The sequence below is a fragment of the Teleopsis dalmanni genome, chromosome 2 (assembly GCF_002237135.1).
Source record: "Teleopsis dalmanni isolate 2A chromosome 2, ASM223713v2, whole genome shotgun sequence".
Taxonomy (NCBI): domain Eukaryota; kingdom Metazoa; phylum Arthropoda; class Insecta; order Diptera; family Diopsidae; genus Teleopsis; species Teleopsis dalmanni.
In genome coordinates this window covers 155,272,675-155,297,238 of record NC_051847.1, presented here as the reverse complement: position 1 = coordinate 155,297,238, position 24,564 = coordinate 155,272,675, and the positions used below count along the sequence as shown (strand labels likewise).

Sequence of the window (24,564 nt, the reverse complement as noted above, 5' to 3'; positions counted from 1 at the left end):
ATAATTCCTTTCAATAATTTTTACCAAATATTACAAATATTCAAACTATTATTTTGTTGAATTTATAACAAATGCGTACAATTATTTGAGATATATCACATGTGACATTTGAAATGTATCATAGAAATATGATTAAACGCAGATGTCAGTGATAAGAAATAGCATTACAAGTTTTAATGAAAGGGTTGAAGGGGAACTAGGGTCATCCGTTTTTCTAAATTTACTTATAATAGTTAAATTTGAATAGAAGTAGTGATGGGTGCTCCCTTACATTTGATATAGACACATTGATTCATGGAAATTAAGCTATCTCCAAACCTTCTACTTTTCGACAGTCTATCTTCAACTAAATTAACTAAAAAAAAAAGTTGAAATAGACATTAAGAGATTTTATTGTCAATGCCGGTTATTAAAAGCGCAACTCTTACGAACATATGAATGAAGACATAATGCCGGCAATGTTAAAAAATTTAAAGCAATATAATAAAGTAAAGGTTTTTAACAAAAGTAAGAGAAATGTCCCTTAATGATTAATGATAAAGATAAACACAACTCCCAAAAATGAAGATGTACACTAACGCTTTTGTACCAAAAAGACGTTAGGATAAAGTGGATACTGCAAATTTAAATTGTCAATTGATTCAGTTTAACTAAAACAAACATATCGATATCAATTGCTAAATTAAAAGATGAGTGGATCCTAAAGACTAGGCGAATAATATAGATTTCGTTAGCGATATTAAACACTCCTTAAGCTAGATAAAGGCAAACATTGAAAAGTAAAACAAATATGAAGCCATCATTTCTGAATTAAAAAATATCGACTGAGTCAATAGTACTTTTCTTATTTATCCTAGACACAATATCTGAACTGTATTTCAAGAAGGAACAAGGCTTTGTGTTGTGAAAATGTGGTATTTTTACTTGTGGAAGTGTAAGACGTGAATGCTTAATACATTCTTATTCTGTCATGTTATTTATGTTTCACTTATTAATACTACTTTGTATTGTAAAATAAGTTGGAAATTTTTTATAAATTATTTGTAAAATTTCTTCAATTATATTATTTGAGTTATTTATAGATAGTATAATTCAAAAAATATATCTAAAAATTATTGAATAATGATCAACACAGCCATCAAATTTAAACAAAAATAACCACATTTAAAGTGGAAAAATAAGTACTGGTTCACTAACAGGGTTTCAACCTGAAGATACACACATCGGACTACTACGATTGCAATATCAGAATTTTAAGATAAAGTACTTTGAGATATTGTTATGTATCTGTTACACAGATACATAAAAATATGTACCGGTTTATGTGCTGGCATCATCACTATTCCAAAACAATAAATTCCCTGTCTATAAGTAACTCCCCAAACAAATATTGTGCTTCAACGCTCCACTCATGAGATACTCTAGTCAGCTTAGCAAAAAGTGTAGCAATTTTAAAATAAAGTACTTAGATATGTGGGTGAAGCTTTTTGGTCTGTTAGAAGCAGTGACAAACATAGGCACTTCAAATTTCCATCAATCGAAAAATAAGTAAAAAGAATTCCAAATCGAATATTAAACGGCTTACAACCAATGATGAAGCTCCCGCAATTGTGAACCATGCTTAGAAGGTTGAAGCGAACGAAGCCGTTTGGCATAAAAATGTGATCTTTCCATGACTGTGTCTAGTGTTGAAGCCTAGTAGACTTTCAAATAGTCTTATAATATATAATAATATATGTTCTTAATATATAAGAAAATTAAAAAATATTATAAAACATTGGTTGGAGTATGTCTATCTTTCATATGATTTTTATCTCTGCGCAACAAAGAATGACTTATTATTTCCACTTAGCAATGTTAATTGCTAATCCAAACTTAAGTGACAGCACCACCCAATATCAATTCTGCACATTCTGTATTCTCCCTCACAGATTCATTGAAATAAAAGAAACAAAAGAAATTTGTTAGCTTCATTAAGATTTTGTTAACAAATTCCTAGCAAAATTTCAGTAGGTTTTACAAAATTGTTTAACGCCAAACTGCATTTCATCAAATTAAATGCAAATTCGAGCACCGAAACCGCAGTTGGTATGAGCACAGATCGCCCACACAGCAATAATCAATGAAACACCTTTTAACCAAACGATAACAACAATCTTCTTGGTGGTTAACATGTGCAACAAGCCAACGAACAAAACCAACAAATGCGTTGCAATTGCCACTGCAATTTCGCTACAGCAATTTATATTTTTTGCCAGCAATTGTTGCTGCTTGTGTCTGTTGGAAGTGTTTTGTTTGTTTGCTTGCTTATTTGTGGCAAATTATACCACAAACAAATTTCATTTTCAATTGTCAAACCAGATGCTAAATAGTAACCAGCCAACATCGGTCTCAGAATTACTTTTCGTTTACCTTCCTTCCCTACTGGCTTTTGTGGTGCTCTATTGAGGCTTTTGTGGTGAGAAACGCTAGCGCCAATGCGACAAATGTGCTGCTAATTTAATATGCAACAATTGTTGCAAATGCAATTGTTAAACGGAGTTAAGTCATTCATTTTGGAAAATGTTGAGTGTGTGGCATTAACTGCAATCTTTTCAGATATACTACAAAACGTTGCAAATATCTCCTAGCTAAAGTAATTTAAATCATTAAGCGTGGCAGTATGCTTGGGTGTTTAATTTCATAAAAACTTGCTCATTTTGATAAAAGCATTTGCTGCTTGAAAAGACCACACAATTAGAAAACTAACAATTCAATTCAAAACAATTTTAATAAAATAAAATCATAAATACACAAAAATGCAACTACTTTGGTTGCAAAATTCTATTTAAAATACAAATACATATATATAAGTATTAAAAAACTTGTTACTGGGTGGATTAATAAATGCCCGTTCTAAGTAATAAAAATATATTTTATATTTTTTAGAAAATTATATTTTATTCTTCAATATAGTCCTCTTTTAGCTTTACGTACAGAGTCCAAAGTACTTTTCACATTTGGATACCTTTTAAATAATACGATTAATTAAATCCTCCAAAAAGTCCTCGTTTTCTCATGATTTCCTCATTTAATATATCCAATAATATGTTATGATTGCTTTTCTTTTTTCCAAATAGTCTATGAAAATTATTTCACTTGAATCCCAAAATATGGAAACCAAAATTTTTCTAGCCGATTGTTAAGTTCGTGGTCGTTTGGGAGTACTTCCCCCGGGCTCTACCCATTCTCTAGATTGTTGTAATTTCCAGAAAAATTACAATTAAATGTAAATAAATTAACTGATATTAAAACAGTTCCAAATGCAATAGCATTTTATTATACCAAATTTCGTTAATATTGTTACTTAATATGATAGTTAAGATAACAATCGAAAATGAAAGTGATTTCTGTAACAATCCTATATAAAACAATATATCGGGTGTTTTTTTAGCTACATGAAAACTATCGATATCGATAACTATGGTTTGACTGCTGAGAATTTCAAACTGTGTTGACACTTCTGTTCAGTAAGATTTATTAATTCATCATGAATCATTCAACGCTTCCAAATTGGGGAAATTTAGTTTCAACAAATAAATCATTTTGCGAAGTTTATAGAGCACTTCGTTCATTTTACGGTCCTCATAATGACTACGAAAATAAGCAAAATTCCCGTATATCGAGTGATGATGATCCTCAAGCCGTTAACGAATCACCATTACATCCATTAAAATTGATTGTTTGGTGCGGTTTAAATGCTGATAGCAACATCGGTTCGAGATGATGGAGGAGCCGCCGTTGCGGTGAATGGCAAGCGCTATCGGGCGATGCTGACTGAATTTTTGTAATCAATTAAACATCGAAGACATTTGGTTCTAATAAGACAATTTAATAAGAAATTTATTTCCAGAAGTGGTCCTGTTAACTGGCCCCCTCATGCGTGTGATTTAAAGTCTTTCGATCACTTTTTATGGGGTTATGTTAATTCGTTATCAGGTTAAGTTTATGCCAACAAGCCCCTAACTCTTGAAGCATTGAAAACAAATGTTCATGCCCCAATTGACATGAAGGTCATATGGTCACATTTATTGTAAAAAATAGTCAAAAATTGGACTGATCGAATGAACCACGTAACTTATAGTCGAGGTGTACATGTACCGAAAACCATATTCCAAGCCGCCCTCGCGGTTGACCTTCCTCAATTTTCGTTCACGAAAATTGCTAAATTTTCACCACCTCCTCGCTTTGTTAAGCGCAACCCTGGCCGATATGCCTCTTCCTCCCTTTGGGAGCTCCATCCAACGCCAGGCACGGACCTTCAGTCTCTGCTTAGCGTTACCCGGCTCCCTTCTCTTAATATTATTGTGTCAATTGTTCGAAAATCTCGCACCGAGGTTCCACAATGCACTAATTGCCAGCGGTATTACCATACTGCTAAGCTTTGCAACTTCCCTAGCCGTTGCGTTCGCTGTGGGGAAACTCATGCTAAAGGCGAATGTAAAATTCCTGCTCCAGCTTTTGATCCATCAACCCAACAGCAATTGCCCAGCACACTTCCGAAGTGCTGCAATTGTGGCCAAGTTGGCCACCCTGCAAACTTCAGATGTGCTGGATTTAAAGAGGTTCGCGCGCGACGTGTGCGGCAACCTAAAAAGGTTCACACTCCTCCCTTTAGGCCACCAACTACCTTTGTCACGCCAGAGATTTCCTACGCCTCAATGGCAAAACCTAAATCTTCTCCTCAGCCACTAATGGCTAAGTTAGTCCCCAAGCCAGCCAGTGCTGGCGTGCGATCCGCACCTCAATCTGCTCCATCGTTTGCTTCTGACTCATTCTTGTCTGATTTCATGTCGGCCTTCTCCTTTGCCTCCGGTCTCAGACAGCATTATTCCAGCCTTGCCTCCGAAGAAGATCGTAGGGTTTTCCTCATCCATAAAGCCTTTGAGTTCGCGTTAAGATGAGCGGTCTTCGTATCGTTCTCTTAAACGTCAACTCATTATACTCCAACCTCAAGCGCAGAATCTTTCAAGACTTTATTAGACAGAATAGGCCTGATATTGCGCTTATCACTGAAACCCACCTTAACCTTGAAAATGTAGTTAGTTTCAGCGGATATAAATTTATTCGCTATGATAGAGCCGGCAGAGGTGGGGGAGTCGCTATTCTTATTAGAGATTCCCTTAGCTTCTCTCGTATTTCCATACCTCCTCTAGCCTCCATGGAAGCTGTAGGGATTACCATTGAAGTCAATTGCTTTTTCCTCGACTTGTTTTGTATTTATTATACTCCCTCTATTTCTTCGCGAATTGAGCCATCTGACTTAGACACTCTTCTAACCCTCACCCAAAACCGGGTAATCATCGGTGGTGACTTTAACAGTAAGCACACCCTTTGGTTTAATGAAAGTACCTGTTTTAATGGTACTGTCTTATATGAATGGCTCAGTGATAATTCACTGAGTCACGACATTAGGGTTCTCGCCCCCTCTGTTCCAACACGCCTTAACTCTGTTCTCGATTTCTTTCTGATAGATAACAGGCTCCACAATTTCCTTGGAGAACCTTCCGTCATAGACGGTATTTCTGACCATCAAGCGGTGTACCTTCCTCTTTCTGGGTGCAGAGCTTCTGCTCTCGCTCCTCGTACCATCTATAATTTTGCGGCCACTGATTGGCTAGAGTTTAATAACACTCTGGACCAATATCTACTTAATATTAATATCCCAGAACATAGGAATGTGTCCTGCTCTGAACTTGACATTTTGGTCTCTGAACTAGAGTCTGTCATTTCCAGTACAGTCGAGGCTCATGTTCCCAAAACTAGACTTCTTCGAAGCTATCAGGTACCTCTTGACAGTTGCACTCTGAACCTCATTAGGCACAGGAAATCCCTTCGTCGTAAAGTCTACCGTCTTAGGGCGGCTGGCTCTACCTTTGGTGCTCAAATTCGAGCGATTCTGAAAAACCTAGACTCTATTATATCTCAGAGAATTAATAGAGCCAGATCTATTAGCTTACAAGCTAAACTTCGCACTACCACATGCAGATCTGACGTTTTCAATACGATCAGGCAAATTTGTGGTTCCAATAAAAGTATCCCAGACCTGCACTACTCAGGCGCCATCTTCTCCGAGGACTCATCCAAATCTAATATATTTGGAGAAGTCTTCGCCAATAATCACCAACTTACTTTGGATGACGGTGACCCTGACTTTGTTTCAGCCACCAATAACCACATCCATAGCCTCTTCAATGCCTATAGCGTCACCATTGCAAATTTCTCTCTTCAATGCTCTGCCCTCTGCACCGACAATAGCAACCCTAGCGGTTTCATAACTCCTTCGGTCCTTTGGGAGATACTCTCTCTCAAAACTCCCAAAAAGTCTTCGGGTATCGATAAGATATCCTATCATACTCTGCGCCGTTTGTCTCCTATTTTCTTTAATTCTTGTGCCATGATCTTCAATCATGCGTACAATCTTGGCTATTTTCCACAGCCATGGAAAAAGGCAATCGTGCGTCCCATCCATAAAAGTGGGAAGCCTAAATCTGATCCCAACTCCTACAGACCCATATCCCTTTTAAACTCAGTAAGCAAATTGTACGAAACGTTCATACAAGGCAAACTGAAGTTTTTCGTTTCTGAAAACCGTGTTCTCCCGAACTTTCAGTTCGGTTTTCGAAATAAGACATCGACTGTGGATGCGTTGCACCATCTTCAGAATGACGTTTGTATTGGCTTTGCTAACAAACAATCCACTGTAGCCATCAGCCTAGATATCGAAAAGGCATTTGACACAGTGTGGACCGAGGGTCTGGTACACAAACTTCTTGCTCTTGGAGCCCCAAACCAACTCTGTAGCGTTATCTATCAGTTTCTTACAAATAGGTCCTTCATTGTTAGAATTGGCTCATCTCTTTCTAGTGAACACTCCATCGCTGCCGGTGTTCCTCAGGGTTCAGTACTTGGCCCCATTCTCTTTAATATTTACACATCAGATCTTCCCACTCCTCCCCCATGCATTAAGCAAATCTGTTATGCAGATGATTGCCTCATTTATATGAAGTCCACTCTTCCTCGTAGAATCTCCACTGAGCTTAATAGCCACCTTAGCACCCTCTCTGCTTACTACGGTAAGTGGAAGATTAAGCTCAATCACTCAAAAATTTCTGCAATACCACTTATTGGCCAGCGTGCTGATCGAGTTGCGTCCTTTAAGATCTCTAACCTTAAACTTAGAATCAATGGCACCCCCATTCAGCTTGTTGACAAGCTAAAGTACCTGGGAGTTGTATTCACTCCTAAGCATAACTTCGTCTCCCATGTGAGTTATGCCATCCAAAATGCCACCTTCAGGCATAAATCCCTCAAAAATGCACTCCGTAGACATAACCAGCTTAATAGCAAAGTAAAAGTACTTTGTTATAAGCAACTTATTCGACCCCTTCTTTCATACGCCTTTCCTATCTGGTCTGGAATTAGCTCCCACCAGATGGAACGGATCCGAATCTTCGAACGAAAAGTTATCCGAGATTGTGTGAACTACCGGCGAAGGCCGTGTGGCAAACACCATCCTAACTCTCTCCTCTTTAACTCCGCTAGAATTACGCGGATTGATGAATACCTTCTTTCACTAGCTAGGCGTTACTTTACTCGCGGCCGAAACCCACCTGACGTTCTACAAGTAGATCCCCTCCCAACAGTTTTACTTGAGATTATGAGGTATAAGCCTCCACAATTCCTTGCGCACTATCTTGAGGAAGAGCTCATCCGAGCTCCACTTATTCCGCTTTACAATCGTGGTTTTTTTGATCCTGATTGTAGAGTATATACATAATTAGACCCCCCTCGCAATCTTGCGTAAACCCATCTCCTTCATCGATATTTCCATCCTTCTTAAGTTATTAGTCTATTTTCGGCTTTGATAAATTTAGCTTGCTAAATACTAAGCCCTTCTGCTCTCCTTCTACTTTCGTTCACTGGAATGGGGGTTGCATTCGCTGAACGCGGCTGCAATCTTCCACATCCATTCCTAAGAGGTGGTTTAGTGGGTTCAAGTCCCACACGGCGGCTTTCGATGCTTCCACCTACTGCAAAAAAAAAAAAAAAAAAAAAAAAAAACCGAAAACCATATTCATAAAATAAATGCCATGATTTTATCTACTAGATTATAATAAAAAAATTTCATTCGAACAATATTTCTGAATTATCATTTTAGGCTCTAAAACAGGTTAAGAAAACACACGATATAATAATGGACAAGGAGGGCACATTTGAAGAAATTTCACTTTATGTAAAATGAAGAGCAAGAAAAGGTTATTGCATTGAAATAATTAATTTAATTGTATGTATTATAACATAATTAATAATAATTAAAAAATAATTAATTAATAAACTATTTTTATATCCTTGTAACAAAAGGTCTTTAAGTCAAGAATCTAGTGTGAACAACTGCCTATAAATATTGTACAAAAGCCCATATCTTCATCAATGTTGTATCACATTTGATAGGAAGGTCGGTGGAGTTGTATGGGGTCAAAACCCCATTAGCTTTCTTTTCATTATGCAATATTAATTGGATCTTACTTGTAAGAGCTTCATTACTCTCGTATAATAATTTATTTTTAAATGAAAAACAAAACAGAGATAATGTGAATAAGGGACGCTTCTTGAGAGGTCATCTCACCATGGAAAATATTTTAATAAAATAAAATCTGCCATTTCTTAAAAAATAAAACTATATATTAATAAATAACTATAAAACAGAAACAATATGAATATTCCGAATACAAATGTCATTTAATGATTTTTTTAAAAATTTCATTACAAAATTTTGTTTTGTATTTTCGAAATGTGTACAAATAGGTTCAAAAAAAATCTCTAAACATTTCGGTATTGGAAGACCAATGATTTTCGAGAAAAAAATAAGGTATTGTAAAATTTTTTATGTATTAATTGTAGACCAAATGTTTGAGCATTGTTGATATTCATATCATTTCGCTTAGTTATATTTAAATATTTAGATAAGAGGAGATATACTATTAATTACTTTTAAAAAAACATTTAAGTCATTTACTTTGTTCAAAATTTTAACTTTAATTACATCTTATGATCGCATTAATAATGAGATCAAATTCTTCGCATAAATATTATTACATATAAACCTATACGTAAAACCTTTTATACATATAATGTGTTCATATTTTTCTTTAGGAACTTTCAAATACATTAATCATCTAGAACAAAATTTAAAATATATTGTAAATTCAAGTAAATTCAAAATGTCTTCAGAGCACAATGACAACTATAATTTTGATACAAAGTTTTTTCCACAAGAATTAACAGAGGATAATGTAAACTTCTTAAAAGGCATTTTAGAGTTTGGTTTAAATCCACCAAAAAGGAGTTTAAATGTGCCCGTCATGAGTGAAAAACATTATTGGGAAATGATGCATGAACCAAAGAAGCAAGAATCATCTATTATTAAATCATGCTTTAAAGTTGTAAATAGATTTCAGTCTTCCTACTTTATCAATAGAACGACTATTCTAGGAAAAATACAAGTCAGTCTAATACCAGAAGAACTGTTAAATGATCCATTGATTATAATATTAGGCGGACTATGGATTGCAGTTCATTGCTTTTAAAAGCCAAACTTTTGAAGATATAAGACCGCCAATTTAAATAACTATCAAACGTACAAAATCAGTAATATCAAACATAAAGGCTCAGTTCGCAAAATGAAATAAGTACAATGAGTTAAAGATATATCTAAGAGACAAGTTTTTTGTGGATACGTTTATTCGAATTACAAAAAGAAACGTTAGAAATGAATTAATTATATAATCATATAATTATGTTAAAATTATATTAGTGAAGAAATATTAGGTGTAAAATCGCAAATAGTATAATTTAATTCATATAGTTAGATCTTATGTTATAGATCAAATGTATGCGAAAAGACTTGAAGCCAAACCTGAAGGAGTAACGAAGCATACAATGTTAGAATAGTAGCTCTCATCCTTTATCATTGATAATAATAAAACATAAAAGGTAATACTTTTATAATTAAAAAATATCTATAATTAATTTTGAATTCTTACTAAGTGAAAGAAAGAACATCTTATAAATGATATCCTAAGAGTTGAGACGTAAATTTGTTAAAGAGGAAATTACTTTTCTGTTAAAAAACTGAAGAGTGAAAGAAAGTTTTAAAACATCAAACATTTGAACACATATTTTCTTAAGTTGAAATATACAAATAGAAATATATAAATATTATAGAATTTAATCCAAAGACATTACCGAATAAATAAATAAAATGAAAATTAAAAACTTTTAATATCTACTAGTAAAGCAGGTGGACGTCATATCAATAAATCATCTTTAATAAGAACTTGTTGAAATGAAACATAATTTTTTATTATATAATTAAGAATAGAAGGACTCTAAATTTGATGAAGATGAAGATCTTGCCACCAGCTCTTTTTCTACGGATAATATAGTTATCGAACATTTGTCTTAAATGCTCGTTGAGTTTAACCATTATAACTATTATATGTGGCATATACATTGCCACAGAGACAATTAGAAGATGGATAATAATCTTATTCCCTCTATTATTTCGAGGGAATAAGAAAATTATAAAAACGCTGTACTAAATGTATCGAGCTAAAAGGTTAGTATGTATTAAAATAAAATGTTTATTTACCAAAAAAAATTTGTTTTATTCAAAAAGTTACTGACTTATCAAACCGCCCTCGTATGTGACGATAACAGTGTAAGACCCCGTGAGATATCAGTGTTATTATACAAATGCTTATCAGTCAACATCAACTATTTGCTGCCGCTATAGGGAAAATGTAAGTACTTTACGGAGAAGCAAAGTGGGTTAATCAATCTAGGGGCTTACTTTCTTGAGTATCTTAACTAAAATACCTTCTCCTGAAATTCATTTTATATTTCACTAAAAGTTAAAAATGATTTTAAGCTTTTTGAGATTTATATGATAAATACAATAGGCCACCAGGTCTAAATTATTCATACATTATTTTCTAATATTGCATTTTTGATAGGTTAGTATGAATTGAATCTAGATTTACTCTAGATCTGTCAAGTTTTGTGCCCAATCGAACATTTTTAGAGTAATAAAACATTTCTATCAAATAATATAAAATATCTGTTAATTTCAGGGTAAATTTCCTACTCTGGTAAAGTATTTAGATAGTTATAAATTAATCTCAAATGTTATATATTTCGCACGAGATTTACCAATCGAAAATAAAATCGCACTAAGGTTGCATTAAAAGAGCATCGTGATTGAGTAAATTAACCCAGATAAAACAATCGAAAGTGCCATTAAAGTCAGTTGTGTCGTACAATAGATATAATAGACTAGTAAGTTGTAGTTTAGTATGTTATAATCACTGAATTGGAAAACGATCCCAGGAGGCAGCAGGTTGAGATAAATACAACACAATAAATATATAATCCGATATAAAAAACTTTTACTTTAAGAAAACATCATGATATTGTACCTGTTTATGGGTTACTATTCTTAAACATATCAAAGTGATATGGAAAAAAAATCATTTGATATAATTGAAATCCATACAGCTGTACATTTATCACTTTAATTTCGTTCTCGCATAGAAGAGTTGAGGAACAGAACGCTAAACACAGTAAGTGAAGAGCAATGAATATTTCAGCAACCCAAGACCTATAATTTCTAGTACTAGATAATTTACCCATAGTTTCCTCAATCCAGAAGTCAATAAGAAAATAATTAAATTATGTTTATTATTTCTATTGAAAAATAATAGCTTAAATATTGCCTATAGTTATAATCTGTGAATATATACCAACCCAGCATGAAGTAAAAACTGAGGCAATAAGGCAAGGCTTTAATAATTTCTACAAATTCAAAAAAAAATTATACACATTAGGATTACTAAAATTATATACATAATTCCAGCTTCAGCATTACGCATTTTTTGATTTCTGCTGCAAATGTTTTAATTGTGCGATTTTTGTCCTGCGGGGTGTTGTTTATTGAACCGCAAATCCAAACTTCTGCCACAAAATTTCACTTTACAATTTAAAGCAACTAATTGAATTATTAGTGGCAGTTGTGTTAAGCAAAGTATATGTGGCTGAAGCTGATAGTGTTTAGTTGGTGGTAGTTTCTTGCCAGAATTTGAAACCAAATAATTTCATCCGCTGCACTGCGTTCAGTTCATGTCTGGCTGCCAGTGCCATAGCAGCCTGAAGTTTGTGACAAAGATCAGCAAACGCCTCGTTGGGCTTTTATTTGCATATACCGCACGGCAACACATTCGCTTTGGTCTCATATTCATACTTTTGCTCTTTAACTACGGTATCGGTGTACGAGGCATAAGGAAGTATTATGCCCGAAATGCCCTTTGGGTACCGGCACTCGTGTGTTCACTAACAAGAGGGTGTTGAGTTTTAAATTTGGGTTTCTTCCCACTTTTGTACGGGTTTAGGGCAACACTGTTTGGCCGCTTATAATAACACGTATTGTTCTTGTAAATCATTGATTAATTTTTGCTTTGCTTACCCGTTACTTTGCTCAAACTATCGCCCATTGAAAGTTTGCCATTTTTGTTTCAGAGATTTTGTTTAGATAAGCAGCAAATATATAATAGATTTAACAGTTTGTGACTTACTGACGTCGGTTAAATGATATCCTTACAGGCCTTCGGGGTCAGACAATAATTATTTGAATATTTGTAGTGATATGTGGTGTGGCTTAAAAATAGTTTTCAACATTATTGTGAGTATAACTACATAATGGGAATAATAATGCAAATACTTGATTTAAATACAAAAACAAAATGAAAACAAATTTTTTTAACATCCACGATCCGAATTGTCTTGAAATTTGTATGTTTGTATGAAATCATTTTTAGATATAAAAAGATCTTTAGTCATTAAATAATATCAATAGCAAGTTTGTGAATATTTTTTAGAGACAACTTTTTTGAAACTTTTGTTCTGCAAATTGTCCACAAATATTTTTTAATTCAAATTAGAAAGAGTCACTAAAGCATTTAGTCATAGTAGTAAAGAGTCACTAAATCATATTTGCTAGTACTGCAGTCAGTATTTGTGTGGGTATCAATTTTTTCAAAACTATGCAATTTGAATATATCTCATACGGCCAATAATTAAAATTGCCGGACAGGCATTGAGGCGAAACCCACAATGCGAAGGTCATACTTTGCAAGAAAGCAATAAAATACAAAATAAAATTTGCAAATTTTGCAGTGAATTATATTGTTACCTATTTCCATAAAATCTGACTTGAACTGATAATATTAAACCTCTACCCTATATACAGGAAACCAGAGTCACATACATACATACAATAATATAATTCTGACATAATTAATAGAAACATTAAATTTTAATACACAGTTGATAAGATGATGCATTCTTTTTATTGGATATTTGAAACTTTCAGTTACATAGACCATGAATCAAATATATTATCGGGAAATAATACAAGAATCACAGGAGCTATTAGCTACTGTCTTAGAATTTAAAAAATATTTCACTCTTCATAGTTTAGCAACGGACTGTTCTTCTAGGATGCAAATACAAATCAGTCTAAATTTAGAACCAAATAATCATTTAATTTACAATAGCAGGAATTATTCATATAAGTATTAAAATTACAAGTGCACAACCTATATAAAAATCAAAAAAAAACAAAATCTTTAAGTACTTTAGCATTTATAAACCATGTGAGAATTAAAATATTTTTTAAATTGGAAGTACATAGCAAATTAAATTATGCAGGAAGAGTTTCATACATTCGAAGAGCTTTAACTATTTTGTTTGAATTTTTATTTAATCGAATTAATTAAAGCAAAATAAATACGAGTATTCGAACACTTTGATTCTGGATATTCCATTTTGCCTTAAAATTTGAATAATACGACGGCACTAGTTCGTGATTAGTTGAAATATCAGTCATATCTATATAAATTATAGCTATGGGATGAAATCGATGTAAGTTCTTCCAAATGAATCCTCACTAGTAGAACAATAAATGCACCTTTCAAATAAATACCTTTCAAATAAAAGTATTAACGACATCTAAATAAAGTAACAACCACAAATTTAAAAAAAAACATTGAATTCGTATTATAAAAGTATTTTCATTTTTTTGTCAAATACGACTTAACATTATGCACTGCCATAAAAATTTGAGAATTAAATTATGTTAAGAATATGATCCTGGAGAATGGCGACAACTTGACATACTTTATCAATGGACTGTTACTTTTAGAACCAATGCAAGTGCACATCGTTTTAAGATACATTCTGAATGTATCTTCAATGCACATGAATGTTAAAGAGAAATCGAAAACAAAACTGAATTATTGAATTAGCACTAATCTTTGGATTGATTTTCTTTTGCAATTTAATTTCATAAAAATAGCATTGTCTCGAATTGGTCTAAAGATGAAATTAGTATGTGGTATTTTCTACTGTACATATGGGATGACTGTCTAAAACCTTAATATTGGAAAGCACACATTTTAAGAGACGCAAACTCTTTAATCAGATAGCCTTGAGTGAAGAGTTATAGAAAAATAATGACCGAACACTGCTTAATATAAACTGTTAATATAGTATACATCTTGGGCTCAGCATATTAAAATGAAGACTAGCTTTACAGAATTGTAAACCAATTTCCTACAAATATGTAATGTTATCGGTGCCATTCAATGGCTCAGAATAATGAAAGCTAATAAAAATAAAAAGATAAATTATGGCAAAAACCTTTTAGCTAAATAACAGAACGGTGATCCTGAGAAGAGGAGCAACCGCAAATCACCAGACTAAAATTAATATAACTTTATTGGGGTTAAGTCTCTTACTGACATAAGCTTTACACCTCATAAAAGAAGGGGAGTATGTTAATTCTTCCCATTTTCTCTTTTTCTCCATTTCTCTTTTTCTCTCGCTCTCTCTTTCTCGATCTCTCCCTCTTTCTCGATCTCTCTCTCGCTCTCTTTCTATCGCTCTATCTATCTTTCGTCGCTCTCTCCTTCTTTCGATCTCTCTTTCTTTCTATTTCTCTCGTTCTCTCTCTTCCTCTAGTTTTCTTTCGCTCTCTTTCTCTCGTTCCCTCTCTCTCTTTCGTTTTCTCTCGCTCTCTCTCTCCCTCTCTCTCGCTCTTTCTATATCTCGCTCTCTCTTTCTTTAACTCTATTCATATCTCATTCGTCCCTACCTTATTTTTTTTTTTTTCAACACTAGAATTATCTTCCATCTTCCTTATATTTCGTAAATTGCTTTTTTTTTGCACATTTATGTAATAAAGACCTTAACTTTTTTCACAATACCACAAACGTAATATAAAACCTATATGAAATGAGGTGTTTTAATGAGTGAAAAGAAACACTTAGCCTTAATGGCTTATACAACGATTTGGCAAATTGTTAACAGAAGTCGAAAAACAAAAGCCACAAAACCCTTTACAGAGTCATTAATGAAAACCGCAATGAGAGCTAAGACGAATAGCTGTCAGGTGATTGTCTTGCTTGCATTAAGGACAAGTTAACGTGCTCATAAGTGGAACAAGGAAATGTGCTGCAAGCACAAAAAGAAAACAAAGTCAGAGGATGCAGAATGTGATTGTGATTAAGTACAAGTATATTGCATCATTTCAGTGCATAATCTAAAGAAGCTCGACCCAATTAGTTAAAGTGAAGCGTTTAAAAATGCATAAAAGCCAACATAAAAAATTTTAACTCAAAGACAACTATTAAGAAAAGAGCTGTGGATTTTAAAAGGACATTCTGTGACAAATTTTTTTTATAAACTTCCATATTAATTTTAATATTTTTACATTTTTATAACGACAATTAAGTCATACGCTGGTGTTTGATAGTCGAATGATAAGAAAAAGGTTGTGCTGCAGTTAATGTTATGACAGGGCTATACAATTTTAACCCTTTAACCATTTTATTAGCGTTTAACTTTTTATCTTAACCGACCTGACCGAATGTTGTAATTAACCTCAGTGCCCACACATCATACATTTCCTAATCCTGAATTATTTCTTAACGCAAATATAGAATTTTCAATTTACGTGTTTGGCAACCCAATGCACGTCGTAACAAATTTGGCAATTTAAGGGGTACAAGTACCAAATTCACAACGTCCATGTTGGATGGCCCACAAAATATTCAAATAATTTACATATGAATTTTAATTTGCCAAAACGTGCTACTCACAGCAGCCATAATTTCTATTTAAATTATTTTACGCCGGCGAATGAATTGTGTAGGTTGCTACAGATGTGTGAAGGTTTATGTGCATTTATTTGGACCATTAGAAACCCAACGACCTTTACAGTTAGGCCACAAAAGGGACCACCAAATCGCATTAATATGTGTTATTTTAACTCGACTTAATGCTATTAGAAATACGCGCAGCCTGCTTATCGTCTTCGGAACATTTGCTATTACCAAAGTTAAGCGCGATGTTCCCGAACTCAGCCGCATGCAAAACTTGAGCGAGGGTTACGCCTTAGCAATTGTTGCTGTGGCAATTTTCGACAAAGGTTAAATTAAAATGCGCGTACTTTGTTTTGAACTTTATTACAACAACCTAATATGAGCCTGTACTTATCTGCTTTTACACATTACCTACCTTAGCACTTGGCATTTCGACATTTCTACTGGGTTTGCTCCCAGATTTTTGCCAGTTTTACGCTTCGTTAGTGGAGTCACCTCACTGAATTATTTGAACATTTGTTTACAAACTTGTTAAACAAAAGATTTGAAATCGCTTTTTGCATAGAATAAAAGATATCGAGTTGATATATACACCGTTTTAGCATACTCAAGGCAAACACAAATGAAGGTTACCCATTGTTTTCCTTATTTTACGTGTTATCCTTGTATGGAGCTTAAAACTTTGACGTTGTGATAAGGTGAAAACAGTAAAAAGTTAATAGAGCTATGAACTGCTACGAATTTTTATCTATTTTTTGATAGAAAAGTTATCGGCTCAGACAAAAGCTTAATTACTGAAGAAGTCACTTAAAAATATAAAAATCTTGTTTTAAAAGTAATCATATAGCAGAATTCTAAATCTTTGTTTCAAAATTGAAACTTTAATTTTTAAATGTAGTCAATAGAATTTTATAATAATTTAAATTAATGAAAAAATTAGTACCGCTTTTCGAAGCACTTCTTTATTGCTACTCTGATATATGCTTAGCGGAGGCTAGGACTCTCATTCAGCTAATACTTAGAACCTTATGGTTATACAATTTTACAATATTGTCAAATATTCAAATAGTTTGAACTATGCGAATATTATCAATATTCTAAATATTGAAAAATAAGATACCCGGATTTTTATTGTAGACAGTTTAAACTATAAAACTATTGAAATAGTTTAAAAAATTCGATGTATCTAAAAACAAACACCACTACTATATATCTTATATATATAATTCTTCTGTACGTGTGTTGACAGTGAACTCCTCCTAAACGGCTGAATCGATTTTGATGAAATTTTTTGTGGGTGTTCAAGTGGATTCAAGGAAGGTTTAAATTCACAATTTGGCCCACTGGATAATGTATTTTTAATTAATTTTTTATTTTTTGGTATCCATACACATTTATATTAGAAACTTAAAATTTATTCATGCTTACTTTGATTTGTTTAAAAAGTTTAAAATCTTTAAAATGAATCGTAAAACTGCCGTTGCATTAAATGTCTAATATAAATGTATATGGATACCAAAAAACTGTATAATAATTAAAAAACCGTTATCCAGTGGATCAAATTGTGAATCTAAATTATAGTTGAATTCACTTGAACACACACAAAAAAAAAAGAATTATATATATAAATATATAAATAACGTACAAAAAATAATGCCACGTCTTCGTGGACGAGGAGGAAATATTGGTCAACGGAGTCCGAATTCACAATTACTCTAGAACCGTCGGTTAAATAGATCGGCAGAAAACAATGAAAATGTAAGAAACCAGGATACAATCACACGTACTAATGAAAGTCAAGAGCAACGCAACGAACGCCAGGAAAATTGGGTCAGCTAGTATAGTATAATATTTTTATTAAATTATTTTTAAAAAACTTTTACAGAAACTGTAAAAATGAATTAATCATTTCCTTATTTTCATTTTTTAAATTAAAACTTAAATAAAAACAAAAAAGAATTTAAAACTTTCTCCATATTTTGATAAATGGTTTAGAACCTTTAGAGCTAATATAGTTAACATTTTTGATGCTTTTAAATACACAATTTAATAAAGAAATTATTAATCACTAGCAATGATTACTAGCCCAAAAGTTTATTTTAGTTTAGATGGATTCCCAACTTTTTGTTATTATTAACTTTTATTATATGTTAAATTGACTGAATCCATAGCAATTTTTTTTGTGTGATCTCTCTTGCCGAACACAAGAGAATACAAAATATATATAATACGAAGCTTTACCTACTACGTGTACATCTGTATACTAGCCAATCACTACTAGAAATAAATACATATCAACACCTACAATAATCAGAGAAGAAAATGAAAATGACCAGATGTGAAAATAGAAAGACATGAAATAATGATGAGACAATGCGACAAGACAACTTCAATGATAACTAGCGAATTAAGAAGAAACGAATACTGTATTTTATAGAACCACAACTTTATTAACTACGTGGTAACTACATGGAAACGCCGACAACCCAAGAGTTAGGTTGATCTAACTAAAGTAACCTTATGTGAAGTAATCTAAGCCAACTTTTACATTAACCTTTTTTATTTCTATGGATAATCATAATAACTTACAGCTTAAGCATGAATTTTTGATTATTCTGATTATTCTTGATTATTCAGCTTGATTATTCTAGAAGCATTTTAACACCATACCAATACTTTCACATTGCCATTAGTTTCTGTTAAAGAAAAATAAAAGAAGGGACATAAATTCGATAATGATGTGTTGACCTCTGTAGCTTTTTTAGCATAAAAGAAAAATTTAGGCGATCTTAATAGCCTTTCCAAATTCAGTACTGATTTTATAAGCAAAAAATACCCTGCAGATCGATGGCATCAGACAGTGATATGTTATTTATTTAGTACCTTCTCCAACTAAATAACGTCGACATTTCTTAGTTGGTGATTTCTAAAATATCTCACCACTATTAAAAATATTGAGTGATGGTGGTAAGTATCCCCCGTTTTTTTGTCACTATATGATGTCGCTACTTCGCTACCCATTTATGACAACATCATTCCAATTATATCGAACGAATACGTGTTTGAAAGGTGAAAATTCTGGAAAGTAGTTGTATAATTTGTTGCTGGTGTAAAAAGTTATAGTGATTTAAAATGAAAATTAGTCAAATATTTAAAGCAGTGTTGTCCAAATCAGGTAGGATCGCGGCCTAATTCAAATCACTGAATTGATTGGAGGGCTACAGAAATAAATACATACGTTCATAATTTTTTTGGAGAAAAATAAAAATACAACTATATTATTTAATTTAGTCCCTGGATACTAATTTTATACTAAATTATACTAAAGTTTTTGTCAATTAAATAAATTTACGTGAAGTGTTATAACTTATTTAAAATATTTGAATACACTTATTTGGGATACAATACAAATAATGAATTGTTACCAGAATATAACAAAGAAAAATTTGCCTAAATGTGGTAGATTAGAAAAACGTCGTGGATCGCACAAATTTTAGTCGAGGCCGTGCTTTGGTCAACCCCGATTTAAAGAAATACGTTATGTAATGCTTTATTACTATAACTAGACAAAATATTCATGTTGGTATTCACTGAAGTTAAGCAGTTCTATATATGAAGTTAGTATTCACTGGTATTTACTGAAGTTCTGCATACATCGGGAAAAATTCCGAAATAGAGATTATTTTAAATAACAATAAATCGTCGTTTGGTTTTAGCATATGTGATTTATAATATTCGTAGTCCCTATACCCTACGCTAATTATATCGAACAAGTATATTACAACAGAAAATATTGTTATTATTTAAATTTTATAAAAAGGATTTCAAAAAATTATTACAAAGACAATTTGATAAAGAAACATTATTTAATAATTATTTTTAATTTAATAAAAGTTATTTTTCTAATTTTCGATTGAAATTATTACTTTATCCCAATGCCTATTCTAAACCTATACAATATCTATACAACACTTTTCTACCAATTTACTTCAGTTTGATTGCTTTCTAAATGATATGTATGACCTTTCTTTGCTAAGAAAATTATACAAATTTCTAATCAAAACAAACTGACAATTGCAATGAAAATATTTACAAAGAACATTAACATATTTAAATTACAACTACAAGAAGTACTAGAAATTCCAACATTCCTAAGGAAAAGACGATGTATCTCAAGTAATACAAGGAAATACGTAGAAATAATGAATACTGCAGTGTATTAAAATCCGTAAATATCGTAAATAACGTAAATTTTGCCTAAAGCACTATGCAAAATAAACCTTCAAAAGAAATCTACTTATTTGCAGTTGATAGTCTTACAATTGTTCAAATGTATGTGAAAAGTTAATAGCAGAAGAGAATGGAGCAGGGATATGTAAAAGTTAAGGAAGAAGAAGCTTAGTATGGCATAAGTCGATGAAGAACGCACTCGCATTGAATGTGCGATATGCATACACATAAGGAACCATACCCGCCAAGTAGAAGTTTTCCCCACATCAACGGAGATGTATTGTGTGTCGTCTTGCTGTTAAAGTGAATATTATTGGTTACATGAATCTGGCGTAAATCAGTTACAGTAGCTACATATCTTTCCACGACTTACCACTCCCCACTTGAAAGTGCCTTTTACAATGTGAATTTATTGAGTTTAAATGCAAATTTCCCGTGTTAAAATTTTGCAAAATTTTCTTTGTGAGAATTAGCAAAAAAAAAACCAATTTTTGTAAGTTTTCATGTAGCAAACGAAGTTGAAATTCAGAAGTTAGTGAAGTGGGGGAGAATTGAGAACATAAGTTGACAATGTTGATTCAAGCAGTACAAGTAGTTAAATTTGTAGAAGATTAAGTGTGGATTGCTGTGATGACAATTACTCAAGGTTTATACATTTTAGAAAATAAATTAAGAATTAAAAACTCAGAACAAGAAGAAAGTTTTGTTTTGGTTTTGTTGAAGCTTTAATACCCTTCACACAAATCGTTGTATTATAGTTATTATTAGTTATAATGTTAAAAATAATAGTTATCATTTGAACAGATGTTGTGTTTGGGGGCTACTTGCTATAACTAAGCAATAGACCAAATTTTGATCACCTAGGATTAAAAACTGTAACCGCCCAAAACAAGTATTACATGTTTAACCCAAAAACTGGGAGACAAATTTATCGCCATTCAGATAGGCACAAATATATATAACTTACATATTGTTCGAAAATTTTTTCAAAACCAATAGTTTTTTTTCACTACTAAATGAAAACTGTAAAAAATTGAAGATGTCTTCATATTATATTATAAAATTTACATTAATATTATATACACAGAAGGCTATAAGTTTTAAGAAATACTCATTTTTTGAATTATTACACATATTTTTTTTTATTTATTCAATTATACAAATCTTAATTTTTAATCGTTAACGTATCTTGCATATTATCACCAACATTTGTACTAGATCCTATATATCTTTAACCATAGAATCCAAATCCTGGACGGAATAACCCACCACCAAATCCTGGTCTTCCATAGAAACCACCACCGAAGCCTGGACGTCCGTAATAGCCACCTCCGAAACCTGGTCTACCAAAGCCACCGAAACCACCTCCATAGTAAGGATTGAAACCGAATTGTCGTTTATTTCTGATCCATTCCTGTTGATTTGATTCTTCAGCTACAGCCAAAGCACACAGGATGGCTGCAATGATGGCAAATACAATAAAAAAACGCATCTTTACTACTCGTTTGTTACTTTTAATTCACTTCAATAATTTTTTGAAGACTGTTCCATTCACAAAATCTTTCACATCTTTTTATACACAAAATTTGTTTGGAAATTGATATCATATTGCTATAAAATATTAAAATATTATAAACATATAATTTGTTAATATTTTTAATGTCTTATATTATAAAACGAAAGCGCAAAAGATAAATTATTTATTTTCCCTTTTCTAAATCAGCTGTACAATCAAGTAATCATAATAAAATGCATATTATGAGTTACAAAAACAAATGTAGGCAAACCTTATGAGCAAAACAAATTATATTATTTGCACATAAATTGTATATACATACATATACTGCACAAAAACAACGATCTTGCCAAAGTTGCTAAAAAAAATGCACACGTTTCGCATAAGCAAATGTACAATCAGTCAAACCAAAAAAAAAAAACAACAAAATGTTTACACATTAGCTTAAAACAAAAAACAAAAAAATATAATTGGGCAAAACCACCCTTAAATGCATGCTCATTACTCAGCTTTTTATGATAATTTTTTTCTCAAATATTTTTAATAAGTAAATTCAAACTTAATTGAAATTCAAAATTTTAAAGTATATTTGGTATTGTTATCACATTGCTACAAAATATTGAAATATATAATTTTAAAAATTTTATACATACATATATACATGAATATTATCACTAGACGATATTAATAAAAATTAGTTATTAAAATAATTTATTATATTCAGAAATATAAAAATACACATATACAGTGAAAAATTAAACATTGTACGCAATTAACCATTTAATAAATATTCAATTAAAAATTATTGCACATACAAAACCAAATATACATCCAGCATAAGACTTTGTCTAAAAACTTTATTCTTAAACTACAAATTACTACCCATTTATGTTATTTTAATTTTAAAATGGTATTTAGGTCGTGTGCGAGTTAGGCTAAGTTGCGTTCTATATGCGGGAAATTCTAAGTTGTGCCGATAATGTAGTGATGTGTCGATACGTGTTGATAAATGGCTATATGTGTGCAGTGCAAAAAATCCCAAAAAATCTCCCATTTGGTTTAGCATCAACTTAGCCTAACTCGCACACGACCTTAGCAATAAAAATAATTCCTAAAACATAAATGTAGGCATAATCTCATTACAGATAAAATAATATTATTGGCATACACATTGTACACACATACATATACTGCTTACAAATTTGCATATATTTATTTGATGCACAAAAACAACGATCTTTCCAAATTTGCTTAAAAAAATTTACGCCCAACTCATAAGCAAATGTACAATCAATTAAACAAAAAATACAACAAAATGTATACACATTCTGACACACATGCATATCAGCGCTTAAAACAAAAGAAAAATAAAATCATGCAAAATAGACGCCTTCCTAAATTTCATAAAAAAAACTACAATCCAAAACAAAAAAAACATACAAGCAAAACAAACAAATATCATAGAGCAAAAGCATAGAAAAGTACACCCGCAACCTAACAAAAGAAACAAGTATACACATTTCTAAATACATATTTTTGATCACTGTACAAGACAGAAATACAAAAAAAACAGCAATATTAAATTTACAACTTCATGAAAAAAAAGCAACAATGCAACATATTCACATTTCCACTTGCGTACAAAAAAAAAATTTTTCTGCCTCTTGATCTGCTTTGAAGTTCTAATGGAACAAGAGATTATGAATGAAGGCGCAAACGAAATGCGGGCCACTTACAACCCAAAATCCAACCATAGCTTCGATTCGTTTATCATCTTTCAGAAGTTTCAATGCTTCTTCTTCTCTAGATTATTTTCGCAAATTACACGTAATTTGAAATTTGAATTTGAATTTCAATTGTGCCTGTAATTTAGAAACTAAATTACAAATTACGATTATACTGTAATTCGTAATTGAGGTTTTCAATTAAATTACACATATAATCTGAAAATTCAATTATCAATTAAATTACACAGTAATTTATAATTGAATGTAATCTAACTACAAATGTAATCATTACTGCACAGCTCTGATATTACATACACAGAAAGCTATAAGTTTTAAGAAATACTCATTTTTTGAATTATTACACATATTTTTTTTTATTTATTCAATTATACAAATCTTAATTTTTAATCGTTAACGTATCTTGCATATTATCACCAACATTTGTACTAGATCCTATATTTCTTTAACCATAGAATCCAAATCCTGGACGACCAAAACCACCACCAAATCCTGGTCTTCCATAGAAACCACCACCGAAGCCTGGACGTCCGTAATAGCCACCTCCGAAACCAGGTCTACCAAAGCCACCAAAACCACCTCCATAGTAAGGATTGTAACCGAATTGTCGTTTATTTCTGATCAATTCCTGTTGATTTGATTCTTCAGCTACAGCCAAAGCACACAGGATGGCTGCAATGACGGCAAATACAATAAAAAAACGCATCTTTACTACTCGTTTGTTACTTTTAATTCACTTCAATAATTTTTTGAAGACTGTTCCATTCACAAAATCTTTCACATCTTTTTATACACAAAATTTGTTTGGAAATTT

The 24,564-nt window shown here is 32.1% G+C and overlaps 3 protein-coding genes across 3 annotated transcripts; 1 reads left to right on the top strand and 2 right to left on the bottom strand.

Annotated features, from left to right (window-relative positions):
* The first annotated feature begins 8,814 nt into the window (after positions 1-8,814).
* On the top strand, positions 8,815-9,820 carry LOC119683068. Its single transcript, XM_038096671.1, has 2 exons — positions 8,815-8,911; positions 9,196-9,820. Exon 2 carries the CDS (start codon positions 9,264-9,266, stop codon positions 9,627-9,629), a length of 366 nt encoding a protein of 121 aa, XP_037952599.1. The 5' UTR covers positions 8,815-8,911; positions 9,196-9,263; the 3' UTR covers positions 9,630-9,820.
* An 11,900-nt stretch (positions 9,821-21,720) lies between these two features.
* LOC119675991 (keratin, type II cytoskeletal 1-like) lies at positions 21,721-21,981 on the bottom strand. Its single transcript, XM_038087213.1, has one exon. The coding sequence runs from the start codon at positions 21,979-21,981 to the stop codon at positions 21,721-21,723; it is 261 nt and encodes an 86-aa protein (XP_037943141.1).
* Positions 21,982-24,195: 2,214 nt separating this feature from the next.
* Positions 24,196-24,456, bottom strand: LOC119675990 (glycine-rich cell wall structural protein-like). Its single transcript, XM_038087212.1, has one exon. The coding sequence runs from the start codon at positions 24,454-24,456 to the stop codon at positions 24,196-24,198; it is 261 nt and encodes an 86-aa protein (XP_037943140.1).
* Positions 24,457-24,564: the final 108 nt, after the last annotated feature.